The following is a 23,147-nucleotide window of genomic DNA, read 5'->3' as shown; positions in this document are numbered from 1 at the left end:
TTTTTCCATGTTGCTGCGAGATATTATTTTTCAAAATGATTGCCACAGCCTATATAGAACCACAGACAATTATGTTATCAGTTTTAACACTGAAGCTATGCGTCAGATTTTTCCCACCCTCACCGACCTTGTCATAAAACTCGTTTAAATGATCATACGACGCTGCTTGCTGCTCCTTGCTGCTTTTTGTTTTGATTTGTAACGTGTCATCAGTCGTTCATGAACGATCCATTCACTAAGTCCGTATATCACGTGACAAATGAACGAAAGACTCGGAAGGTAAAGTTATTTATGTTCCCTGTAAACGATTTTTGACTGCATTATAATGATTTCTTAATTCAGAATATTCAAGATTGCGTAGGTGGATGTGTTCTGAGAATTTGGCAGTTAATAGTGACATTTAAAGCCCCTTAAATGAACGAAATGACTCGAAAAAAGATTTGTTCATTTTGATGAACGAGATCGAACAAGAGAGTCACTGGTGGCTGGTTGCCAGATTGGGTGTTTTTCCGCTACATATTAAGGCCGGTTTACGGTGTGTTTTAGCCGGGTTTTCGCCTGGAAGACTATAGAAATCTGGCACTCTAATTGAACGAAGTTAAACTGAGAGAGCGTGGCGTTCACAGACACCAGAATGAACGAGTTCACAGTAACGTTCATCAGGCAGTAATACAGTACGTTCAGTTCACGTTCGCCCTAAATATGAACGAGTTCATGAACTATCGTTCAATGAAAGCGTTCAGGCACAACACTGCCGAGCAGCAAAACACACTTGTAGCCAATCACTCATGAGGGGGGAGGTGCCTGTGCTGCATAGCGGGAATTGTTTTGGTGATTTCAAAAAAAGCCTTTCTCAGAAATCGCTTACTGCGCCTTTAATTTGTTATTTCTTTTCTGTTATTTGAACTGTTTGGGGAAGTGGGTGCCATTTTCTTTGTATTTCATCTTTTTCTCCTGTTTTTTTTTTTTTTTTTAGACGGGAAGTACTGCTGTTTTTCTTTTCATTTTATTTTTTATAATAGGTCATTTTAGGTCATTTAGGTCATAAAAGATTAAAATTCAGTTAGAACCTTTTTATTTATTAGTTTGGCCTTGCTCCCTCCTGAAGCTTTTGTTTCCCTTACATTTTCTGTTTCAAAAATTATTATAATTTTTTTTGGGTGGCTCTTTTTTTAGAGCTGCGACTGGAGATCAAAAGTTCCCCACGGACTCTCTCTCTTCTTTTTGTTACCTTAATAACTAGACTTCCTGAAGGGAGTGTTCATTGCATTATTTTAGTGTCATGTATGTTGCCATTGGGGAAGGGAAGGTAAGTAATGTATAACAGTATTGTGTTACTCCCTAAAAAAATAACTAATTGTGTTACTTGGTTTCTTTTTATGGAAAGTAATGTGTCACTTTTTCTCACATGGGCTGGGCTTGCTTGTTTTTTAACAAAAAAAACAAAAAAAACAAAAAAAAAATTATATATATATATATATATATATATATATATATATATATATATATATATATATATATATTCCGCAAATTGAAAGGCCCTTTCACACCAAAATTTAAAGGGGTTGTTGAATATGATTTCACTTTTCTAACTCTAGTTAGTGTGTAATGTTGCTGTTTGAGCATAAACAACATCTGCAAAGTTACAACGCTCAAAGTTAATAGCAAACGGAGATATTTTCTTTTAAAGAAATAGCTTTTTAAGGACTACAAACGGCTGGTAGGGACTACACGACATTCCTCCAAGGTTAGTGACATCACAAACGCTAAAATTCACATAAACCCGCCCCGGGAACGCGATTTATAGATTATCAGGACAGAATATGCTAATCAAGGACTAGAAGATACCTACACATAAGCTACCTTAATTCATCAACTAACCATTCAGAAATGTTGTCTGCATGTTGTCATTTCTTCTTGAGTCTCTCCATCTTTCTGACTTCGGTTTGAACATAAAAGGCTAAAAGTTTTTGAAATTTTCAGTGCATGTCTGTGTGAGGTAAAAGGACACAAGCTGTTGTAGCTCCGCCCCGTGTGCTGGGAGCTGCAGCTCATTTACATTTAAAGGGACAGACACAAAAAACGGTGCGTTTTTGCTCACCCTCAAAAAGTGACAACTTTAACATGCTATATAAAAATATCTGTGGGGTATTTTGATCTGAAACTTCACATACACACAAAGGTCATTATACCACCGCTTTAAAAGAATACGCCTGGGCCTGAAGGAAATGCAAAGTGAGATTAAATACAGTAAATTTGTGTAATTTAACATATTAATTATTGCAGATTTGCATAATATTCTGAGTTTGCATTTCACTGTTTTTATTCATTTTGAGGAACACTGAATCTGTTTTTGTGCAAGTGAGATGAGTAAATGCATGCTCTCATTTAGATTAGATCTACAAAAGCCATCATGTTCACACAGCACAAAGCACATGCTAATCTTGTAGCACAACACCAAGGGCATGGGCTCAGATCCCAGGGAAAGCTAGAACTGATAAGAATGTAAATGTGTACCTTGGAATGCAATGTAAGTCGCTTTGGATAAAAGTATTTATGTAAATGTACACAGCTATGCACTATCATGATTTCTCTCAACATGCGGGACAGGAGAGGTGTGTCAGCCAATAAATAGGAAAACAAAGTCACTTGCTTTGTTGTTGTAACCTGCTGTTGTAGATTTAGTGAAGTAATGCATTACTTTCTAGTTACAAGAAAAAAGTAATGTGATTACGTTACTCACGTTAGTTGTAATGCGTTATCCCCATGGTTACAATGATGGCGTTTACCTCAGCTTGTACTTGTGATGAACTTTGATTCGTGTGTCTTTCTTTTTAACCCCATGTTTTATGGAGATTGTCAGTATATGTTAAAGATACAAGCCTTTCTAATTCAGCTAAAAAATAAAAAAATAAGTTTAGCCTACCTGTTTAAAATGATTTATGTGAGTCTGTATACAGTTTCAAACTGTACAATTTACATGTTGTACTATACATATTTTTATATTGTTACTGTATTTTTTTTTTTTACATAATTATTCTGGCAACCGAAGCTGCCAGTTTTTTTCTGTAAAAATGTTCTTGTAATACAACTTTACAAATGTACTTTGTAACTATAGCACAGGTAAACATTTCAACTTTAACAAGAATACAGCTGTGCAATCTTGAATTATATAACTGTAATATACTAAAATGTTCATTCGTTCAAGCGTGTAAACTTTTATAATACCATACAAGCAAGTGTTTTCTCACAGACATGTTTCAATGGAAACGACTCGTTAGTGACACCTGGTGGCAATTCACAGAATCCGTAAGGACTGCGTGTTAAATAATCTTAATACATTTTACCTGTCAGACATTTATTATCCATTCTCGCCAGTGCTCCAGTGGTTTGCGATACATTTATCGGCTCTTTTATATCTCTGCTTCCGCCTAAAATACCTCCTTCAGTCTCTACGGGACTGAGTACTTTTACACATCGCTGAGCAATCATGAAATGAGACAGCAGTGTTCTGCTTAACTCAGCAGAACAAATGCTGCTTAGACTGGCATATTTCTTTACTGTAAGCCATTAAAGTAGTCTACACTTTGTGTGTGACAGGCCATAGGTTTTATCATCTAGACAATGCTGTAGGCGTGACAGACCGGGATAACACTTTCTGTAGACAACTTGAGCTGGGATAATAAATGTCACAGTCACAGTCATTGTGTTTTTTTTAAATCGTATGGCTTCAAGCCATCTTAAAATAATGAAATTAGTCAAACTTATCTGTGTGCGTTCGTCTTGGTCACACTGCCTTTTCTTTTCCAATGCTCAGCACAAAATGATCTTAATTGAAATGTGCTGATGTTAAATATAGAAACGATAGCAATTAACTAATACTTCACAGGCCTATACTTTGATAACATCATTATTCTGTAGCGGCAAGTCACAAAATTGAGGTTTTTCTGAGAGTCGGACACATCTGTTTTAGAGTTCAAATGAGCCCACGTGTGCTTGACTAACCATTGAAGTTCATTTTCAGTAAAAGTGGTCTGTTGACCCTTAAAGGGATGGTTCACCCCAAAATGAAAATTCTGTCATTGATTTCTCACCTTCATGTCGTTCCAAACCCTCCACTACCCAACTACCATATTGACACTTCAAAAAGTTCATAAAAAGGGACCGTAAAACTGATCCATATGAATTTTCCTAATCCAAAATTTTCTGAAGAGACACAATCACTTTATATGGTGAACAGATTGAATTTAGGCTTTTTTTTCACATACTCATCAACTCACATCAGTTGTGGTAAACAAGCTCAAGCATGTTCGCTTGACGTGCGAGAACCAATGAGGTTCATTCTGGCAGCACGTTTGAGCTTCAGAAAGAACCAATGAGGTTTGTCGCGCGTCAAGCAGGTTCAGTTGAGTTCGTGATCAATGTTTAAATGTGAATAAAAGCCTAAATTCAATCTGTTCTCGAGTCTCTTCATAAAATCTGGACTAAACCGCTCAATTCATATGGATTCATTTTAAGATCTCTTTATGAAGCGTCAAAGTGTCAGTTGCGTAGCTGTCAATGGAGGGACAGAAAGCTCTCAGATTTCATCAAAAAGATCTTCATTTGAGTCCTGAAGATGAACGAAAGTCTTACGGGTTTGGAACGACATGAGGGCGAGGAATTAATGACAGAATCTTCATTTTTGGGTGAACTATCCCTCTAAAGGTGCAGTAAGCGATTTCTGAGAAACACTGTTGAAAATTTAAATCAACACTGTGAATATATGCTAGATGTATATTCTGTGTGTGTGTGTGTGTGTGTGTGTGTGTGTGTGTGTGTGTGTGTGATGAAAAATTGTGTTTACACATGGTCCTGGTTCTGTAAATAGGAGAAAAACAATGTGGATTCACCGAGCGCAACACTCTTGTAGCCAATCAGAAATAAGGGGCGTATACGCTTATGATAGGGGAGGAGAGAGAGTGAGCAAGCGCGGGATATTTTGTAGAAAGAGATATGGCTGTGATATTACCAAAGAGAAAAGGGTCAGTGGAATATATTGGAAAAAGAAGGGTTATGATCAGTAAAGTGCTACGCACGTTAATTTTGGAAAAGCACCGGAGAAACATTAAAGTGGGAAGGCCTGAAAACTTACACTAAGGTTGCTTTGTTTCTGCTCAATACGCGAGTAACATTGGTTGTTGATGTTTCACAGAACCAAGATATGCTGTTGTTGTTGTTGAATCACAGCTGATTCATCCATTGGGCGAGCTGTCTAATGCGCCAGCTGCATGTTAGTGTGTTGCTAGTGTGTTCCGTTATTTTGGGGGGCGAAGCAATGAAGGGAGGTGTGTGTTTCTATTGGGTAGGGGTGTGTTTGTTTGAGTGTCGATTTTAAATATCAAGTGTTTCTCAGAAATCACTTACTGCACCTTTAAAAGACCATTCAAATAATATAGAAATTTCAAAAATACATTTGATTTGATTTTGCATAAAACTTTACATGACCAGAACACCAGGATATGATTTTATTTTCTTTACACTGACTTTAAATATTTCCTCCCATTCTTAAATAATTACTTAGAAAAATAACGGCACAAATGTACATATTTCTATTCTTGGTTCCGAGAGAGCACTCAGCTATTTTTTATAAAGGTGCTGTACAATATTTAAACATTTACATGAATCAGACCACATTATATTGAGACCATATGTATTTAGTCTAATATGAGGTGATTCTAGGCCTAACTTTTAATTATGAACATTGATATGAGTTATGTACATTGAGGCTAACATTGCTTTTATGACATTTCTTCATGTTGTCGAAGTTTCGAAGTCTGTCATATGCACAAAAACACAATATAACACCACCACAACTTATCGTGATCAATAATCTTGTCTTTGTAATTAGTTTGCGTTCTCATCCTTTATATCAAAGCCTTTATATCAAAGCCAAACCCTGAGGTCATAGTCACTTTACACACATATGGAACGGCCACCAGTCCTTTGGTATTGATAGATCATGTAATTTCCTCTGAATTCACACCTTACACATTAATCTTGGCCACATTTCAGACCTCAAAACCCCAATAAATAAGCCCTTTCAGAAACCTCCCACAACTGATCATGTGATGCAAGCATGTACAAAATTAGCTGATGATCATCAAATAAATAGTTAGAAGACATTATACCCGCAACAATCCTATTTTTACTTCAGACAGTGATTCTTTTCACATTAGGGTGAATCTCTCACACACACACAAAACCTGTCTGGGTCATATTTCACCTCCAAAGAAAAAAAAAGAAAGACACCTTAATTTGCATAAAGACAATGAAGCCTAATGAAGTCTATTCTTAGGATTTTTGGCATCATGACATTACTTGCATAAAATTTAAGCACGTTTCTCGCCTAAAAAATCTCTGTAATTGATCCATACAGTTTGATTTTTATTACAATGATATGCTTTTATATTCTCATTATTTAGTGCAATATTATATGTATTTATTTTAATATTAATATTAATTCATTAATATATATATATATATATATATACATATATATACACACATCTTTTTATATTTTAAGTGTAAGTTAAAGGTAAAACAGGCCTAATTTTCTTAATGCAAAATATTTTTGTATAAGTAACACTTTACTTATTGCTTTTATATACAAAGCATTATAAAATTATTTTTAAATGAATTATATATTCATTTTAATGCTTCTTATACTGCATTGTATGGTGGAATAATTGTAACCACAGTTATAATAAATGATAAAACTTATCTATCCATTAAACACACCTTTAGAAATTTGCATTAAAACATATGACAAACTACCAATTTCAGATGTAACAAGGAATCTGCAAATATAATGCATTTTAACTTTGGTTACAATTATTTAGGAGTAAATATATAATGCATTTTAATGTACTGTACATTATGAATACTTTTATAATGCATCATACTTCAAGTCTTTAAGTAAAGTGTTACCATATTTCCTTTTGAATTTGAGATGAAATATGACCCCTTTACATCCTTTACGAGGTTCACCCATGTGCATTGGCTTCTGGTGGTCATAAATCAAAGGTTGACCAGCATAAAGTATAGCTTCATAACTGAGGGCTTGAATTGCTTGCACTGCTTGTCTTCATCTTGAGCAGACTGGACATGCATGTACAGGAAATAAATTTAAAATAAAATAAATATTTACTATATTAAATCTGATTTCATAGAATATTTAAAAATACATTTGCATGTACCATTTGTTTTGTGACAAGTCAAAACAGTTGCTACAAGGTAAAACTACCACGGTGCTTAGCAAGAGCCTGGATCTCTACACCGAAATCAATGTCACAATCTGTTATAGCTACATGTATCTATTCATATACATATTTCAAGAAATAAAACATTTGATCATCTTCTTAGTATCTTAAAGCACAAGTTTCTGGTCGTTTGCAGTTATAATATTTGGAGATCAGGGAGTCAAAGACATGGAAGAGAAAGAGAACAGTCTGAAAAGTCCCTGGTAAAGCCCCCAATCATCATAACAGTTCTTATTTACAAGGTTCGGGAACATTAGAGACAACCTGCACGGGTCTTAAAGGCATGCAACAAAACAAGGAGTTTGTGTGTTTAACTTTGCATGCAGGAAGAAAAAAAAAAAAGATTCTTTGGGGTAAGGACGTGCTGTTTTTAACCGAAACAAACTTGCATTGTCGATTTGGTGATTGATGGGGTGTTCTCTTAAATTGCATAAGGAAGGATTGCATTGTGATGTCAAGAGAGTCCTTGTGTTGCTTAATGTCAGCTGGCTTGAAGGAAATTAAAATGGAGCTCCATGCGTTTGACCACAAAGCCTCAGAAATTGCCTGTCGGAGATGATCTCCATAAAGCGGTTTGGATGAAGCCTCATGTTGAATCCGTCTGTTTGTGTAACAGTGAGACTGCTGATTACAAACATTTATAAATGATTTCAATGAGAAGCTCATGCTGACCACTGTCCAAAGAGAAGGACATGAACATGGTTCACGTCATAAGCGAAACCTGTACGGCGCCTGGATGGGAGACCACCTGGAGAAAAACAAGGTGTAAGGCCAAAAACATATTTGTGGAAAGTATGTGAACAAACGTGTGAATGCTTGGCCTATGCACTGAAGGTACATATAGAGCTTGCGTTATTGTGGCGGTTATAAACCTCTCTATTCAATCGGGTGATAAAGGTAAGACCTTGGGATGTCTGTGCCTTTAAACCAGATTGTTTATTACTCGGATAGCTAGCTTTAAACAAGTCAAGAGCTAAAAGTTGCCATGAAATGAAAATTCACTGTTTATTGTGAACAATTCATTGACTGCATGCTCCCATTCAGACCTGCCTCCATCCAATCAAAATTTAATGGACAGAACCAAGTCCCTGACCAGCATTTGCTTTCTATGGATGCATGATTTCAGTTGAATGACCCATAATTTCAATAATCGGATAATATTAGAAATTTTCCACAACCTGAGTATACTCAAAAAAGTCCTGAAGCTGGTTGTGTAAGTTTTTGAGTTTTCCCAACTAGATTTTTTACAGTGTCGGCAACCCGTTAAAAGAAGTTAGGCAATAACATTCTGCACAAGTATGCAAGTTCTTGTAACAACACTGATTCATTGGACATACACTTGTAAATAATACTCCCTTGAGTACAAGATGTTTAGCCAATAGTTTTCTTCAAATGAATGTGCCAATAAACCAGATGTGTTGTAATTCAGGTAGCTAGCTATAAACATGTCAGCAAGATTATCTTCGAGATGTTGCTCTACCATGACAGTAGATAGTTTCTGCTAATGTGCCTTATAATGCATGAATAACGATGTGTGAAATCTTAGCTAGAAGCGTTTGCGTTCACGTACGTGCATATGTTTCTGGTCTTAAACCTTCTATTCCCAAGTATCCTCAATCTGCTCGCAAACATCTCGCATCACTTCCTCGTGAGTGAGAATGCGCGCATAACTAGGGATCTTCCAAAGGCCATTGTTTAAGGGTCCTGGGTGATCAAACACTAGACTCGCTCTAGTGGTGACTGAAGCTGCACCTATGGTGACAATGTCATCACTCTCATTTCCTTTGCTTTTGTTTTCATCCTTGTCTGTAATTATTTCTTTGTTTTCTTCCTTTTGATCCCTCAAAGATCCCTTTTCCTTTGTTTTTTTGCTATTCCTGTCTCCCTCCGTTTTTTTCTTCTTTTGGGTGCTTTTGAGCTTAGCTTCACCTATTGGCTCAACTGCTTCATCCTCTTTGCTCCTCACTTTTCTCTCAGCTCTCAACCTCTCCTCCCGTTCTTGGGCCTCACTTCGCTTCCTTCCTCTAGATTCCTGTTTTTTCCTCCTTTCAGCATCACTTTTCCTCTGGTCCACGCTCGTCGTCCCCTTCGCACGGCGTTCCTCTTTCTGTCCCTGCGCTTCACCAATTACCACTTCCTGTCCTTCACACTTTGACTTCTGGGGGCTGACTGAGCGACTGTGTTGGCAGGACTTTCTGTCCTTGTGGGAGTCTTGAGTGCTTTGTTTCAGATTTTCTTTGTAGCTGCAAGCTTTGTCTTTGGCTTTGGATGGGCTTTTGGGTTTCTCCGTTTCTCCGAGATCAAGGAGATTCTCTGCGGACCGACTCTTAATGCGGCGTTGCTGCGAGACTCTGGAAGAGCTGGTGTTTCGTGGTTTGGCACTTTTCTCCCTCTTGCTGTTTTTAGTGCGAGGATCCTCGCAGGCCAGATTCAAGGAGCCGCGAGAACGGGCAAAGGAGCTTGTCAGGTCTGGCGTTCCCTTCTTCGCTGAGGTGGATGACGGATGAAGGAGAGGAGAACTGAGAGGAATGTTGGAAGTGTTGGATTCCGGCAGATCAGGAAGGATAACATCTCCTGTAGAACCTAAGGGTGAAAAGATTTGCAACTAATTAAAGCCTTATTAAAATTTATCATGATAACCTATTTTTTTATGCAAAGTGATTTTGCATACATGTGCTTAATTCCAGAATGCTAGGTTGTTGTGGTTGTCTGCACATGCATTGCTATGTAGTTGACAGGAAGTTCTGGGTGATTGCTAGTGTTTTAGGTGGTTATGATGTAATTGCCAGTGTATATATTAGAGCTGCACGATTCTGAATACATAACAATTTTTTTTTTTTGTTTCAAATAGAGATCACGATTCTGAACAGCCAATTAAACAAAATAACATGTAATTTACTAGAGGTTCTAACAAAATATTAAGCACTGCAGTCAATTTAAAAATGTTTAATTAATATGAATGAATTTATATATATATAAATCAGTTTTGAATGAATGATTCAATGACTCGCTCATAATTTTTTCACTTGTTTCATTACTGTATGAATCAGCGTTTTTGAACGAAACTCTTGAATGAATGATTCAATGACAATCCATTTTTAACAGTCACTTGTCGCCTGGTGTAATCAATACAATCGTTATTTGAAGTGCCAGTATGATTTTGTCAAAGGTTTAATAGACACAGGTGAATTGTTGTCGTTTAAGAATAAGATCACGTGGGTGTTTGAATCAAGATTGCAATATTTTAACGATTAATCGTGCAGTTCTAATATATATAATGTCCTATTAATATAAACTTGGACAATAAAGCTTAAAAAAAAAGTTTAGCAATTAGGAAGCATAGAAAGTGTAGTGAAAGTCCCATTACCAAAGAAAAAAGACCTAGAGGAAAAGAGGCTTTTAGTGATGATGTTCCTGGGGGCAGTAACACATCGCAGATGAGCTTACACAACCTGCACAGAAGAGAAGAGAAAAGAAAGAAAGAAAGAAAGAAAGAAAGAAAGAAAGAAAGAAAGAAAGAAAGAAAGAAAGAAAGAAAGAAAGAAAGAAAGAAAGAAAGAAAGAAAGAAAGAAAGAAAGAAAGAAGTTAGTAACTAACTTGTGTGGTCTTGATGTTCTTACAGTATGCTTGTATATCAGCCGCAGCAGTATCCTGTGTTTGTGTGTCATTACTCACTGTTCTCTGATAAGAGGGCTTGTGGTCGCAGTAACAGTAGCACTTTGTTTCCTCCAGCTTGGATCAGCTCAATGGCTCTAGTGTGACTGATGCCTTGTGTCTGTTCTCCATTGATCTCCACTACCTGATCTCCTACCTGCAGAGACACGTTCAGGCGTAAGATCATCAAACACATGAAAAACATTGTCACCTTCTTATAAGGTTGTACTTCACAGCACTTTCACAACATTTCTCAAGACATCTGTAAACAATGTTTGACATATTTTGATTTTGATAAAAAAAAAAGGTGTAGTATTCAGCTTTCTTAAAACTTTCCTTAACTTTTTACTACATTTAAATGCACTCTTCAGATGCTTCCCTAAAATTGCAGCGGAAGATGCAAAAAATCTGCCGATTCCATCCACAATAATTGAGTTATTAAAGAGTGGTGTTCTGTACTGACGTGTATCCTGCCATCTTGTAGAGCGGGGCCGTCCTCAGCCAGCCGCAGGATGTAGAGGCCCATGTTATACTCTGTTCCCCCTCTCAGACTAAAGCCAAAACCACGAGGACCGCGCTCCAACTCAACCGCAATACAGCCCTAAGTAGAAAATACACACAAAATGCAATTTATTCCAGTGATGGTATAACCCTGGATTAAATTACTTTAGTCTTGGCTTAAATACCTAGTATATGTATAAAGTATGACATATATTAGGGCTGCATGATATTAGAAAAAACTGACATTGCAATATTTTGCTTTTTCGCAATATATATTGCGATATGACAACAGATGATTTGAATGGCTCTATTTGTCAAGAATAAATTGTTCTAGGATGATTGGGGTGATTTTGTAGCAGAGCACATCTGCATAGAAAATAATAAACACATTACAAGCATAGATAATAATAATAAACTGAGCAATTCCAAGAGCGTCCTCACACGCGCCATCAGTGCTCGGGCCCTAATAAATACAATAAAAAATTTTAAAAAGATACAAAAGAAATAAGCAGTGCTTTATGTTTTTCAAGTAAATCTAACAGTATTCAGGTACAGAAATTGAATTATCAAATGTAAAATAACATTGCAGTCTTCACTGTATAAATTAAATATAGTTAATAATATAATTAATATAATTTACCTTTGTTCTCTTTCTCTTTTGTTGTCTGATTAACATTGGTGACACAAACAGCTGCGGGTATACTTTAAGATGAATGCACTGATCCAATATAATGATATGCATACATTTCTTTCTCCATTGTTTACAACACATAATCAACTGAGGATACTCAGCATTTTAACTTAATTTTGCGTGCACGTGTACGTTCAAGCTAAAAAAGGAGTTCACGTGCTGTCTGCGCGGCTCTTTGTGCATTCCAGTCTTCTTGCGCTTGATGTTTAAACTGATAGGACTTTAAAAACACATGCAAATGATAAACTTTCACTCTATGATGTTTAAACATTGCAATTAATCTGCGTTCCAAACTAGTGGGCTGCTGGACTACGATCCCTATACTGACATCGCACATCCTGTGATGTGCGCACATCGCGATATTAATGCTAAAACGATATATCATGCAGCCCTACTATATATAATATAATAGTATATAATTATTTTTCATAATATTTTTTATTTTGCATCATATATTACACTAGATGTGATGACTTTAGATAAAGTTTAGGTACAGCTTATGATATAAGTGTGACTCTTACCTGTTTTGAGTTGGCGACACACAACGTTCCCTGTTCACTCATGGGAAGAGCTTTATACTCCGTCCAGATGAGCTCATCCCGGATCTCATCCATGTCCAAATTATATCTGCACATAAGTAACATGTATTATAGATCAGAAGGCAGTGTGGCTTAAATCCTCCATATGTGATTGGAGGTTATATTTTTGGCTATATGGTTGTAGAATTTACATGAATTTACAACAAATATAGGAAATAAGCACATTTATAGTGGTGTAAATATGTAATGGTGGACTGCACCTCTCATCCTGAGTGGATTTGAAAATCTTGTGCTGCGGTGCTGGACTTTGTTTGGCCGAGCTTGCTCCTGAGGGCGGACCTTTGTACTCTAAACAGCCAATCAAAACAGATTGATTTTCATACGAAATGATAGCTTCAAGTATTAAAGTCTTTTTTACCTCTGTATTATGACATACTAATGATAAATAAATAAGATCAAGAACGTTTTAACTCCAAAAGCCTCTGCTGATTAATGCTTTTTTGTTGTATGATATTCATACCTATGAGCCAACACCAATTAAACATGACAGAGAAAAATTAACTGTGTATTTTCATGCTTTGTATTTGAAATAAGCTAGTAATTGGTGTAAGTGCCCTTTTTAAAACGTTCAATTTAAATATGCATGCATAATTAATATCAAATTTTGCTGTGGATATTAGCATTTTAATTGAAGCTAGTGTGACAAATCAAAGCGTGAGAGGCACAGGTTGAGAATGCAGGAATATGTACTGCGGCAGTATTTGTGACATTTCATCATCTCACTCACCGTCCTCAGGAACCACGGTGAGCGTGACTGAGTTTCCTGCGTCTTTGATAAGCTGAACAATGTCGTTGTGGGAGAGCTCCACAATGGACTGACTGTTCACAGCGGATATGCGGTCGCCCACATTCAACAACCCGCAGCGGTCAGTTGGACTGCCCTCGATTATTCGACCGATCTTATGGGGAATCACTGCAACACACACTTAGGCAAATCACTTAGCAGAATTAGAAAGGCTTGTGTTTTATTTATAGTAATAATGAATTAATTGTAGGAAATGCAACAATTCTGAGTTTGTGCTAAACTAAAAAATTGCTGGATGGAGCGGAATGGATCAGAGCGCTTGGGTCCCAAGACACTCTTTAAAAGTTAAACTACTGTATTTTTAACATAACATGCCAAATGCAATGCTCATGACAAGATGCTCAAAAAACAGCAACAAGTTTTGATACAACGGCCATGGACTTCCATTTACATGTGTATGGCTGTAGCGGTGATAAAAAGGTAGAAATTAAAGAAACAACTTTTAGATGCAAAACGATAAAGCACACGGTCAATATGACATTAAACCACCACTATTAAGGTCAAATTAAATGATTAAATTAAAAATAAATAATACAACATCTAAAAATAGTTGAATTTACTAGTTGTTGATTATATATAAAAGTAAAGGTGCTCTAAGTGATGTCACGCGTTTTTTAGGCCAAAACATTTTTTGTCACACACAGCAAACATTTCCTCACTATCCGCTAGCTGCCTGAACCCCTGAACACACTGTAAAAAAACGCTGTCTCTGTAGACACCACTGGCTCCACAAACCGCAACAAAAACAAACTGGGCTCACCTGCACCACGAGACACAACAAACAGTGTTCCAGCCAATCACTGGCAAGAAGTATTTGAGGGTGGGGTTTGGGGGGGGGTTAGTGCGCGTACACATGAAGGGGGTGTGTGGAGGAGAGAGAAGCATGAAGAGGGAAGTTTGAATTATGGCCGACACACGACCAAAGAGACGACGTTCCGATGAACAAATTGCAAAGAAGAGGGACAAGGATAAGGAACGCGCGAAGTCCCGAATTTACATCGGAAAAACCTTCGAAAGGTGGCGAGAACTCCGCCGGCAGTTGCTCTGTTTTTGCAGAACTGGTGGTTAAATCCATTTTTCTTTCTAAATTGACGTTCATGTTCGCCAAACTAACACAAGGATGTAATTAGCTAGATCTATGTAGTCAGCGTTAACTTTGGTGAATACAACATATATGTTTCTAGCAGTTAGCGATCAATCTCTATTGTAAATGATCAAGCAAATTCACAGTAGGGTGACAATTTATGTGAATGATTGTTTTCACCCACTGTTTGTTATGAATTTGAATGTTCATTTATAGGCTATTGACAACTTTGACTAAATTTGTTTACGACGCCGCCATTGTTTATGCTGACTGGGAAACGCGAAGCTAACGTTATCTTGCTATTGTTGCGTCCTTGTATGGGAGCTATAGTTATAACCTCAGGTGGCGAAACGATTTTAAGATAATGTTTCTCTTTTTCTGCATTCTGTTCTGCAAAATATAAAAACATTTATCTAACTTGGCGACATTACACATTGAATGAAGTATCAGTAAAACTTAACTTTGTTTGTAGTGACTACTTTGACTTTCCTTTATGCCGGAAGTAGGGGTGACCCCGAAAAGTCGAAGATTCGATGCTTCGATAGGAGGAGCCTGATTCGACTACCGATCTCATGGTCGAATCTTCGCAGAGGTGTTATGAAACGAGGATCATGCCACTTTGGCTATATGAGGGCGCTCAATGTCTGATTTCACATAGAACTAGCTTTTATGTCAATACGTTAATATTCAGCCTATTATGATAATGCTCTAGGCCTATATAAAAATGTGCAAAGAAAGAAGCTTTTAATAAATATTTTTTAACGTGCGTGAATAAATCCAAACACCCCGTGACAGATTTAAGTTTCACTTTCAATCCCTGACCGACAGAGGAGCGTCTTGGCGGCAAGGATTTAAATCTTTAACAATGTCTGGGATAAGAAAATCTAAAGTTTGGATGTACACCATCAGAAAGGATATTCTCCAAGGCTGGATTTAGCATCAGGTAAACCATGATCGCACTTCTGCCGGCCAACGTTAACATGTTTCACGCATAGACTGGGTTTCACGTTAGAATGAATTTTATCCGCGCGCACAATTTGAAAAGACTCCAACAGACAGACAGAGTGAAAGACTGGATTTGTTCTCTCGATCACGTACAAGTGATTTCAGCCGGTTCTAATTTTATTTTTGGATGCTGTGAACAGTTTTAGCTAAAAAGACTGCCTCTCCAGTTTAGCATTTATTGTTGTTTCTGCAGTTAAAAAGACAAAGTTGAAAATTCTGGCTACTATCGTTATTTTAATAATTTCTTTATTTTTATTTTATTTATTAATCTGTCAGGGTTATCTAATCTAACTATTTGTGGCTTGTGTTTTGAATATATGTTCCCCTGCACTTTAGGCATTTTGCACACATTTGCTCCTCATCCTGTGACTTGATTCTGATTTATCTCGTTTTGTATTTTTATTTATTAGAAAGGTATATTCTGTTCGAATTTAATTTAGTAAATTAATAGTTTATTTTTTCGGTGCATCGATGTTGTGCTGTAGGCTGGCCTGCTCGCACAGGTAATTTAGCCGATTTAATTTGATTTGCATGTGAAATGCAAATCTGCAGTGTGGCCTTTCTGGAGTTATTTATGTTATTTCTTAGTTTTATTGATCAAAAATGTTTTTATACATTTTCTTCTATATCTTTGTGTGATTTTCTGTACATCGCGGCTTTGAAACGTTAAAGCCCCGCCCCCAGCCCCACCCCCATACACATGATTCGACTATTAGTCGACTATAGGCAAGACATGACGATTCTGATTCGACTATGAAAATCCATAGTCGGGGACAGCCCTAGCCGGAAGGGAGGGGAGGAGGGAGGAGACGGGATGAGGAGGGAGGGACTAGCTAGCCTCCGTTTTGTTTGACAACAATTCGAACGTCAACAAGAATTTACGTCTCCCGGGATCGCTTAGAGCACCTTTAAATTAAACTAAAATCAAATAATAAATATCCATATGTGTCCTTATAATTTTTTTAATTGCCATTTATTTATTTTTAATTGCCAAAAAAACTGTTCTGAATGTGTATTCTAACGGTGTATTCCAAATTTTCAAAATTTGTCTTTAAACAATTAATTAAAAACAACCATAACATTAATTAGCAGTAAAATTCTAGTGCAGGAAACAGTGTCATAGTATTATGTAGTAAAAAACTTAAGGTTACATAAAATATTAGTATATTTTATATATACCAGTTCTTGATTCCAAATAAAAAAAATTGTGTAAATAATGTCAATGAATCTGCTGTTACCTCCAGGTGGCGGTCTGCTCTTTGAGGTGAGAATGACAAATCCAAAGCCCTCATTATCTTTACGATGGAGTGTGATATCAAATGACTCCTGGACACTTGGCACCTGGATGCGGGGAAGCCGAGGTGAGCCATTCACAAGTGTCATTGCCCCGCTCCCAACATCCACTGGGGCATCTATAGAGCAGAAGATTACACAGACTGACCTTTAATGGAAGCTATTCAGGCAGTTAATTACACTCCAGCACTGGTTTTTATGTCTAAGGCCTGTCAGTCAGCAGTGCTCACCCCTGTAAATGACCTTCCTGCGCACTGAAAGAAGCACTTGTCCGTTACGCGCTGCGTTGGTCATCAGATCCAGAACTTGTTTGTGAGATTTCCCCTTTACAATGATGCCATCGATGCCTACGAGCTCATCTCCGGCCCTCAGACGGCCTTCCTTCTCCGCCGCCCCCTGGGGAATGATGGCACCGATGTAGACCTAATGAAATTAAATGGATAGCTCATTTTAGAGCTAAGACACAAAGTCGATCTGCTAATAAATCACATAAATACAGACCATGTATACAAATATTTAGTAATGTGGTTACAGAAGTATGAAGGACTTACTGGTTGTTCTGAGCCCTCTCCCCCAAGCACACGGAAGCCAAAGCCTGTGTCCTGATCTCGCTTAATGAACACGTCCAACTCCTTAGAGTGAGGTACTGCATAACAATAGACAAATTTACATGGAGGTATGATAAATAAATTGGAATAAATCACATTCATCAATTCAACACAAAAAAGTAAAACCAAGTCAATTCATGCATAGGGCTTTTTCTGTCTCTGCATTCAGATAAAAAAATAAATAAAAGGATAGTTCTCCCAAATATGTCATTGTAAAATCTTTATTTATTCTCTTTGAAGCTCAAATGCTGATATTAACTTTTTCCCTGCCATTGACAAAATATTCCGGCTATCTGTGTTTTCACTGTTATATGGTAGAGGGCGCTATGATACCCTCTGAAAGAGTACTGATCAAAACACAGGCGAAAAAGAAGCAGAAACCAGCCATAGCATATAAGGAGATGCATGTGTAAAATAACACAATCATCTACATTAAACAGCATATAAATCAAAACTGCCTAACGTTTGCCGAATGAAATGTCGACCCAGGATGAGGTCTAGCACTGTGCAACCTTAGGGGGTGTTGATGGACTCGATCTACTCCATCTATGTTTTGTTCATCGTCCTAAATCCGATCCAGATGGAGTCTTTGGAAAAAAACTTGATTTTCTCAGCTTTTTGCTCAAAATGTTGCTTTTTTATGAAACTTACCCAAATTCAAGTGTTAATAAAAAAGAATGCATGAAGATAAAAGCTAGAATCATTTTTTGTTTTTTTTAGCAGAGGCTCTGTTCTTTCTTTTTATATATTGCATGTCCAGATATTCATGTAACAAAATATTCTGGGGGGCATGAACATTTTGTGAAAATGATCAAAAATGCTGGCGGAGGCCGGCAACTTTCTTTAAAAAAAACTCTGGCGGGGAAAGAGATAAGTGGTTGCTCTTTTCCATGCCATAGTGGTTGGTGACTGTAAAGTTCACCTCACTCTAAAGTTCAAACATCTGCTTATAAATCTGTTTTATAAATCTAAATTTTAATCCTGTTAATCCTAGTGCAATATATGCAAGAACAATACATTTGCCCACAGCTCTTGTTTGTATTATGATTTGAACAGTGTTCCTCAGTGTTTTGTTCTTTTAGACCCTTTCACACAGCGCGATGATCCCGGCAAATTGCCGGGAAATTGCCAGAACGCCTTCTGTGTGAACGCAAACACGACCCGGGATTGATGCCGGTTGGGGACATAGTAACATTGCCGTGTTCAGTCACGGAACGCGCGCTGTGTGAACAAAAGCCGTAATAATGACGCTGAAGCCGGGATCATTCGCCAGCTAGTGAAACGGTACGTAATGCACAAGTTTATGATCGAATCAGAGAATTTTTTTTATTTTTGGATGAACAATACCTTTAAAAACAAAGTGTAATACATATATATATATATATATATATATATATATATATATATATATATATATATATATATATATATATATATATATATATATATATATATATATATATATACACACACAGTATATATACTGATTGAAGTATATTTGTCAACTTCAATCCTGGCTGGGGACCCACCTACTAGAATGTTTTCAACATCATGATGCTGTAACATAAAAGAGTTTCCTCCTTGTTGTCTCAGCTCAGCAGAGACTCACCTATGCTCTCCGGCAAAGCTTTGGGCTTGCTGTAGTGGAGGGAAGCGTCTTGTTTTGGAGAGCTACATGGTAGTGTGTTTGAGTGATAGGTCAAAGCCTGGGGAACCATGATGTCATGGCAACGGTCCAGAGTCTCAGTACTGGCACTCATCCCCGGTCTCTGTTGGAATACAAGGGGAATAAAACGTGTTTTAATACCACTTCACACAGTGACTCGCAGAGTGAACATAGATCTGGACCTGAACAAGCAACATTTAAAACGGACTGCTGGGTGTGTCTTTTGAGAGAATGCAAGCATGTGTTTACAGATAGATAGACTACAGAAACATTGTTATCGTTGGATATTGCCTTCATGGTCTGGTTAGCAGAATTTATGTTTTTGGTCAAGTTACAGGATTTTTAAAGCATTACATTTTTAGCAACAACATTTTTACATTTACTGTAGAAAATGTAAGTGATGTTGTCCACACACAAAACTCATCACCATGATATTAAGTTGCAATGTGGTTACTAAGATGTCCTGGTTGCTGGGGCATTACTAGGTGTTTCTAGGTGGATTTAAGGGTGTTCTGAGTTTTCTGAGTGGTTACCAGGTGGTTTCAAGAGTGTCCTGGGTGTTTGGTAAATGATTTCTAAGATTTTCCTTGTGGTCGCTAGATGTTTGTAGGTGAACGCACTAGGGTGTTCTGCGTGGTTGCTAGGGTATTTCTATGGTGTTTGGGTGGTTGTTAGGTGTTTTGTTGTTAGTGTTTTTTTGTTTTTTTGTGGTTACTACAAAGGTGGTTTCTATAGTGTCTTGGTGTTTGATAACTGCTTTTTATGGTTTCTAAGGTATTTTAGGTGGTTGTTAGGTGTTTTCTTGTTTATTTGTATGTTTACTACAAGGTGGTTTCTACAGTGTCCTGGGTGTTTGATAACTGCTTCTTATGTGTTTTAGGTGGTTGCTAGGGCGTTTCTAAGTTGTTCTACGTGGTTTCTATGTTGTAGTGGGTGGTTGTCAAAGTTTTCCAAGTGTTTTTTTTTTTTTTTTTTTGGGTGTTTTATGTGGTTTCTAGGGTTTTCTGGGTAGTTACTAGGAATTTCTGGGCTGTTCTGGGTGATTGCCAGGTTGTTGTTTACAGGCCAGAGTCAGTGCCCACCCACAAGTCTCTATGATATTCTGATCCCTCAAAATCCTTCTTCAATGTAAGTCTATGGGACAGTTTCGCCTGTTTTATCATACTCAATTGAAAATTGTAAATGCGATCAATAAAAAAAAAAAAAAAAAGTACAAGCCACAGGATTCACTTATGTCGCCAGTACAAATGGTGCGGAAAGTGTTAACTATCACGCTTTAGTATTTTACAGGAAGGAGTTTGTTCAAATCACAAACCCAAAGTACCAGCAATTTCATAAGCAAAAAAAAAAAAAAAATCATAATATTCTCTCATTTTCTCAGTCCTACAAGGTCATTATCACCTCTGAAAATCCATTATCATACTCACAGGTCGTAAACTCTTCACTGGTGATGTATGACCTAGAAACAGAAAAAAGGCAAATGAGAGGCATGTAGCACTGAAAGAGAAAAAAATGGGGGAACAGGCACTCAACATACAGATGAAAAAAAAAAAAACAGGAACTCATTACTGAGAAAGTTTCTAGCCTTATTATAATGACAGCACTTCATGGTTGTTGCCTATCAAACATGAAAAAGGCATGAGAATACATTGTTTCAGTGCTACATTATTAATTCCCATCCATCTAACTAAAAAGCTACTCAAAGAGGAAACGTCATTCAAGTGCTTTAAAGTGGGGCGTTTCCTGAGCCAATTCCGAGCTGAGTTAATCATGACACATGCGTCATCTAGGAGCCATTAAAGATGGATAAAATAAATGAGAAAATACATACAGAAAATGATGATGGATACTACACATGAATTCTCCAGGGAGAGAGACATTGCAAATGACAGAAGCCATGCATAAAATAATGACGCAGCTACACTTCCATCTGTCAATTCAGAACCCACGCCGTTTATTCATTCCCTTTGTTTTCTCTGTCTTTCTCTTGATTGGTGTGATTTCCATTGAATTTAATGACTAAACCATGAATGACGCAACTCACTCAGCCTTTTTAGGGTTAATGGAACTGATTAAAGCACTGTCTCATTTTCCCCTCCCTGTTTCGTTCAGCAGACAATAACTTCTCACAGAACTCTTTGCAGACACATCCTGAAATTCCCCTCCCTGTAATCTAGACTCATTTCCCAAATTCCCAGCCAACCCCACAGAGTGGGTGCAAAATGCAAAGGGGCCTCTCCTGCCAACTGTGTCAGAAGCAATGGTCCATCATTCTTACATAATGTATTCCTGAGAGACAGAAACAAAGCCTGAGTATGATCAGTGAGCGTGGAGGAGAGAAGAACAAGTGCGGCTAAAATGTAAAATTATGAAGAGGGAAAAGAATGTAAATTATTTCTCATCTGCTGAAAAATGGAGAGATAAAAAAAAAGAGACAAAAGGGGAAAGAGCCTTTATGCAATTCCCTGCTGAAAAGACCAGCATACTGGAGCTGCTCACCAGTATACAGTATGTTATGGATGCAAGTTGTTTTCTGAGAAATGTATAAATATTAAGTGAAGTGCATGTTTAAAATAAGGGGAACAAATCTGACAATGGGGTTAGAATTCAATTCAACTTAATTTAAAGAGAAAACTTGATTTTTCTTACCCCTTTGGCAGATTTTTTTATATTTACTTGTTAAAAACCATAATAATGTTGATGTATTTCTCAGAAAACAAAACTGCGAACTCTGCCCATTTTAATATCAGTGTCAGGTAAGAGTAAGATATTTGTCTAGATTTCTCGGCTCATTTATGCTGGTTTGTTATAAACATCCACTGCTATAAACTGATGAAGTTTACTAAATTATATCAGCTGTTTGAAACGATCTGTACTGTGAAAAGTGCTACACAAATAAACATGAGTTCCCTGGGCATCAGACCTAGTGTTGCTAGTGCCATGCTTCACAGTTTAAGCTACAGGAACATTATGCAAAGGATTCTAGCTGCATTTTACATTATGCTGTGTTTTGTGTTAGAATGCACGTCATATTGCAAAAGAAATGCGCATTGCATTCTCAGTATCGCCGCAAGAGCCACCATCAGTGTAAACTTTCGGCTTCTTCTGTTTGTGTAGTCCATGTTTATGGCCTAAACATATCAGTGGGATGTTCCATACACCCTCCTGCTCTCTTACCTCCTCTCAACACCAACAGATTCACCTCGCTCCCCACAGGGAGGTCCTTCAGTATATCCACCACCTGCGCATGGCTCAGCGTTTGCACATTTTGCCTGTTAATCTCCTTTATCACGTCTCCTTTCAGCAGTCCTCGGCACCACTGCTCATCCAGGATCATTTTCACCTTCTGCCCCAATGGACAGTCTGCAATGGCAAAGCCAAATCCTCCAGGCCCCTTCACGATGGGAACGCTCACCAGCTCCGGTTGCAGCATCCCCGTCTCTGGCCTATCGTTGGCACTGATGCCTCCTGGAAGCGCAGCGACCACCGGCCGCCCGTTGGCATCTGTGGTAACATAGTGAAGCTCTTGGGAGGAACCGTGGAGGGCGTCACCTTTGACCAGCAGCGGCTGGCCATTGATGAGGGGTACGGCGGTTACGATCTCTCCTGTCGGAGGGGGAGGAGGAGGAGGAGGAGGAAGGTCCTCGCTGTCCGCGTTCACGTCAGGGGGGAGCAAGTATCCGTGACAGAGGACCATGTCCACGTACTGGTTAATTGGGATGCACTGGAACATGTGGACCACGTCAGCATGCGTCTTGCCCAAGACAAGTGTGCCGTTGATTTCCACAATAACATCACCTTGGATTAGAAGAGAGGAAATTTGACAGCATGGGAATGAGTAAAGAAAGAACTGAAGAAAAGAATCATTACAAAGTGGATGAACACCTTTTCTAATACATTTGTGCTTTTGGAAGATAATAGATAAAAGAAATAGTTCAC

The 23,147-nt window shown here is 37.7% G+C and overlaps 1 protein-coding gene across 3 annotated transcripts in view; it reads right to left on the bottom strand.

Annotated features, from left to right (window-relative positions):
- Positions 1-6,867: 6,867 nt before the first annotated feature.
- Positions 6,868-23,147, bottom strand: part of magi3b (membrane associated guanylate kinase, WW and PDZ domain containing 3b) — a 115,222-nt gene continuing 98,942 nt past the window's right edge. Inside the window, exons 10-22 of one of the 3 annotated variants that reach the window (XM_079883134.1) lie at positions 22,386-23,006; positions 20,636-20,667; positions 19,152-19,311; positions 17,486-17,580; positions 17,165-17,357; positions 16,880-17,053; positions 13,475-13,672; positions 12,948-13,035; positions 12,670-12,775; positions 11,420-11,557; positions 10,978-11,113; positions 10,669-10,753; positions 9,103-9,884 (exon numbers count right to left, since the gene is read on the bottom strand). In XM_079883134.1, the coding sequence (XP_079739260.1) occupies positions 10,701-10,753; positions 10,978-11,113; positions 11,420-11,557; positions 12,670-12,775; positions 12,948-13,035; positions 13,475-13,672; positions 16,880-17,053; positions 17,165-17,357; positions 17,486-17,580; positions 19,152-19,311; positions 20,636-20,667; positions 22,386-23,006 (1,994 nt within the window). In that variant the 3' untranslated portion in view covers positions 9,103-9,884; positions 10,669-10,700. Of the gene's footprint in view, positions 9,885-10,668; positions 10,754-10,977; positions 11,114-11,419; positions 11,558-12,669; positions 12,776-12,947; positions 13,036-13,474; positions 13,673-16,879; positions 17,054-17,164; positions 17,358-17,485; positions 17,581-19,151; positions 19,312-20,635; positions 20,668-22,385; positions 23,007-23,147 lie in introns of all 3 variants that reach the window. The other 2 variants (XM_079883135.1, XM_079883133.1) reach the window with 2 other exon arrangements.

This window comes from Squalius cephalus (assembly GCF_949319135.1).
Source record: "Squalius cephalus genome assembly, chromosome: 10".
NCBI classification, from domain to species: Eukaryota; Metazoa; Chordata; class Actinopteri; order Cypriniformes; family Leuciscidae; genus Squalius; species Squalius cephalus.
This window is presented reverse-complemented; position numbering and strand designations above follow the sequence as displayed.